This window comes from Hevea brasiliensis, chromosome 3 (genome assembly GCF_030052815.1).
Source record: "Hevea brasiliensis isolate MT/VB/25A 57/8 chromosome 3, ASM3005281v1, whole genome shotgun sequence".
Taxonomy (NCBI): Eukaryota; Viridiplantae; Streptophyta; class Magnoliopsida; order Malpighiales; family Euphorbiaceae; genus Hevea; species Hevea brasiliensis.
In genome coordinates, this window is record NC_079495.1 from 3526318 (window position 1) to 3530855 (window position 4538).

Sequence of the window (4538 nt, forward strand, 5' to 3'; positions counted from 1 at the left end):
TGCCGACACAAACCAGACATTCTGGTAATGGTGCTTAAACACTTGTAGGCCATTAAATCACGTCATCAACTTGATTGGTAGATGCACTAATCAATATTCCACCTCCATATAATTGCAATGTGAAGATCACATTTAATTACACAGATAAATCATTAAATGTAAAGATATAGATAACCACACAGTGGGCGTGTGTGTGTGGTGTGTATATATATATATATATATATATATATATATATATATATATAGAAAGAGAGAGAGAGTGGTTACTATGATGATTGATGAACAGTAGGTTCTTTTTCTCGAACCAGAACCGGGAGCCCACCGCTGAAAGTGGCTGTCAGCCCTGGGGAGAATCGTGGAGTGTGATATGAGGGCACTAATTGGATTTGGAATCGTCGAAGCAATGAAATAGCCACACATTTAAGCTCCAGTAAAGCCATTTCTTTGCCCAAACAGACCCTTAGTCCTGCTTGGAAAACTGGATACTTAAAAGGATTTTCAGGGAAGAAGGTACCGTCATCATCTCTCAACCACCTCTCTGGTTTGAATTCTAAGCAATCTGGACCCCAGAGTTCTTCAATCCTTCCCATTGCATATGAATGGTAAGTAACCCTTGTTCCTTTCTTCACCAAAGTCCCATCTGGTAAAATATCATCTTCTTCACAAAACTTGGAATCAAATTGGATTGGTGGATACAGTCTCATACTTTCGTAAACAACTGCTTGTAAATAATGGAGATCTCTCAGTTGTTCATAGCTTGTGAGCTCTTGGTTCGGTCCAAGAACTCTATCTGCCTCTTCAAGTATTGCTGATCCTACTTGTGGATACTTGGCCAGTAGCCAGAAAAAGCTGGTTAAGGCTGAAGCTACCGTGTCTCGGCCAGCCAAGAGGAAACTTATGACAATATCTCTCAAAAAAGTGTCATCGTTCACACTATGCATAAAGCGAGATAAAAGATCCTTGTGAGATAGGAATCCCATTTTACGCTTTTGCCTTATCACCTCTTGGGCTAAAATATTGATCAACTTGATAGCTTCTTTCATTTTCTTCTCTGTCCCTAAATTCAGCTTCCGTTTGATCTTCCAAACAAGTGGAGAAACAGTCATGGCTCTCTCGGCTGATAATTTCGATGCTAGGTCAAAGGCAACAGCGAAATCTGACATGGGTAGTGTAATCTCTAAGCATCTGGGGTCTAAACCAAACGAAAATCGGCATATACTATCGAAAGAAAATCTTCGAAACACGTCTTGTAAATCCAATACCCCATCTCCTTTCCCTGAAACTGATGATAACAGTGGAATTAGGCGATCCTTAATCTCATAACAAACGATCTCAAATGCATATGCTCTTATAGAGAACCTATCCAGCTCGAGACTAGCCATCTTACGCTGAAACCTCCACAAGTCACCATCAACGTTGAATATACCTCGACCCAAAAAGTCACCCAAGATGGTCGAGAAAGGTTTCCCTTTTGGGTAATTATCAAATCTCGTTTTGAGCATATACTCAACGTTTTCTGGGTTAGCTGTAATGGTATTGCCAAGAACATGTATATGGATTGTTTTGGTGGCGGAGTTCTTTAGAAGATGAGCATACCAATCACAAAGGTTATTGAATTGGTTGGTCCAACTCAGGGTGAGATAAGCATTGCATATCTCACAATTGCACCAGAGCTTTAATCTCAGTGAGTAGATTGCGAGAGACAAAAGAAAGAAAGTTATGATGGCCAATAAAAGAAAGAAGTAGATGGAACGGAGAGCTTCTAAAAGCCAGAAGGAAGCTTCAATCTCCATTAATGGATAAAGATTTGTTAAAAATAAAAGGAAAGTAACCAAGAGGGAGGGAAAAAAAAAGAATTTCAGAATGACACAGACAGGGAGAGACCAGTGGGATAAACAAGAGCATGGTTGAATGGTTATTATGCACAGGATTCTCATGTTTTCTCTCTCTATATATATATTCCCAAAAATAGTACTGTAGTGGTTGATAAAGCTCATATTGCTCCACTGTTTACAGTGGTATTCTCTGTTTATTTTATTTTATTTTATTTTTAAAAAGAACTCAACTATTGGCTAATCGATGCATATGTCAAGGATCGAATGCTTGACTATATGAAGATAAAAGAGATTGATATTGAATCCCTCGTATCAAGATTTCTCGATTGAATTAGAGTTATTGAAGGAATACATCTTAATATATATATTAAATGATTAACTTAAGCATAATATTATTTGTTTTAATTTTTTTAATTTGATATGTTATTATTTTATTAATTTCAATTTTTTCTAAAGTGTATTATTTCATTATTTTGTATTAATATTAATCTATATTTATATATAAAATAGGAAAGTATTTTCATGGCACTGCAACATGCTAATATTTTTTATAGTATTGCTACGTGGCATTGCCTATAGTATTATCACTTCGCGTTTTTTCATTTAATTCTCTTTTATTTTTCTTTTAACTATATAACAAAATTTTAATATTTAAAATGATAAAAACAATTATATGATTGAATTAACTTCAAATGATTTTATATTTTTAAGTAAGGTTATTATTACATTACTATGCTTTTATTATTTTTGTTATGAAATTTTCATTAAAAATTTTGAGAGATTAAAAAATTAATAAAAAATATTGAACAATATTTAATTAATAAAATATGAAATAATTAATAAAAAATTAAGATATTATTTAATTTTCATACATTAAAATTACAAAAAAAATATAAATTAAAATTATTTATAAATTAAAATTATTAATAATCAAGCGCTAAAGCACGGACAATTCCATAGTTTAATTAAAAGGGATTTACTGTACCCAAAGAGGATTAGTTAATTTAATAAATATGAATATTTTTCTATTTTTATTAATAAGAATTTCGTTCTGCTAAACAGCATCAAAATTATTTGTGTTGAATATATTAAGTCGATATATCAGCAAATTAGAATAAATATATCTTAATCATAAAAAAAAACTATTTTTACACATTTAAATAAAGTCATAGTGGGGTTGAATTCTTGTTTAATGGAAAATTTTTATATGTATATGGGTATATACATCTATCTAAAAATAATTTAAAATGGTGGTACATTCTATCTAAAAATATAATATGGCCTATTATATATATAGGGTTATAATTTCTGATTAGCAGATTGTATTATGTATATAGAATTTTTCATGTTTTAAAAAGAGAGGGAAAAAAAATAATGTCAAAAAATAATTCTAAATATGTAATTAAAAAAAGGCAGAAAATCCGACAGAATAACATGAAAAACCCGTGTGTTAAAAGTGAGTAATAAAAAATAATAAATAAAAAATAAAAAAAAAACCCAGTTTCTGGTGGAGGCATCTTCTGAGCAACAAAGCAGCAAATTTGCAGCACAATAATTTATGTGAGGGAAAAAATATTGACCCACGTGCTTTTATTGTTATTTCCACCGACTATGGATTTTCTTTATGAAAAAAAAAAATAATAATGAAATAAAAGTTGAAAGAGAAAAGTTAAAAGGGTGAGTTTGCATAGTCTTCCAAACTTAATGTTAGGACGAAATGGCTGAAGAAGGAAATGAGTTGCTGCTGTTGTTGTTTAGAAAAATATGTTTTTAATTTAATTTTTATTAAAAGATAATTTTAATTAAAAGATAATTTTAATATCATTAAATAAAGATGTTAAATTTAAACCTTTTATGATAAAAACTTTCAATATGATATTAAAATTTTAAAATCTTCCTTTTATTTAATTTTTTTTATTATATTTAATTAAATTTAATTATTTTTAAATTAAATTAATTAGGAGTGAAAGACGTTTGATATGACATTTTTATTAGATCATTAAGAGACTTGTTCACGATAAGATGTAATTAAATAAGTATTAAATATTTTTTTTTTAGTTTAAGGTTGAATTATAAAAATTTTGACTTTTTTTATTTTGGTAATTTTCTTAAAAGGAATTTGTAATATACACTTAAAATTCAACAAATTTCATATTAGATGGCGTGTTAGAAGTATTAAGGGATAAAATCTATTATTCAACCAACATTTTAATTAAATTTAATTTTAAGTGCAATGCGTGATTAGGAACTTAATTAAGAAATGTAAGATTTGAAGATAATATCTTTACTAGCAAGGGAATTGAATCTTTGATTCTTCTTTTTCTTCAAATAAAATTCATATCATTCTCGGGTATCCTTGTAATAGCTAATTCATAGTTTGAGAGTCCAAATTTTGAATCCTCATATTGTAAAAGTCATATCATACACTTGCAAGCAATTCCTCCTAATTTTTAGAGGTTTAGAGAACGTTTTGACCAAGATTAACTAGATGATATTATTGTTTTTATATTTAACAGTAAATTCAATAACCATATTTATCGAACACTTCTATTTTAAATCTGTGACGCCCCTCATCCGTCTACAGTGTAGCCGAGCGATGAGTGCCATATTCGGTGCCGGAGCACCCTATCTTGTTTTATCATGTCTATTGTAAATTTTTAATGTCATTTAAAATCAGGTAATTTATGTATAGAATTTTTGTTT

The 4538-nt window shown here is 29.9% G+C and overlaps 1 protein-coding gene across 1 annotated transcript; it reads right to left on the bottom strand.

Annotated features, from left to right (window-relative positions):
- Nucleotides 1-250: 250 nt before the first annotated feature.
- Nucleotides 251-1935, bottom strand: LOC110646612 (cytochrome P450 94C1-like). Its single transcript, XM_021800108.2, has one exon. The coding sequence runs from the start codon at nt 1791-1793 to the stop codon at nt 267-269; it is 1527 nt and encodes a 508-aa protein (XP_021655800.2). The 5' UTR covers nt 1794-1935; the 3' UTR covers nt 251-266.
- Nucleotides 1936-4538: the final 2603 nt, after the last annotated feature.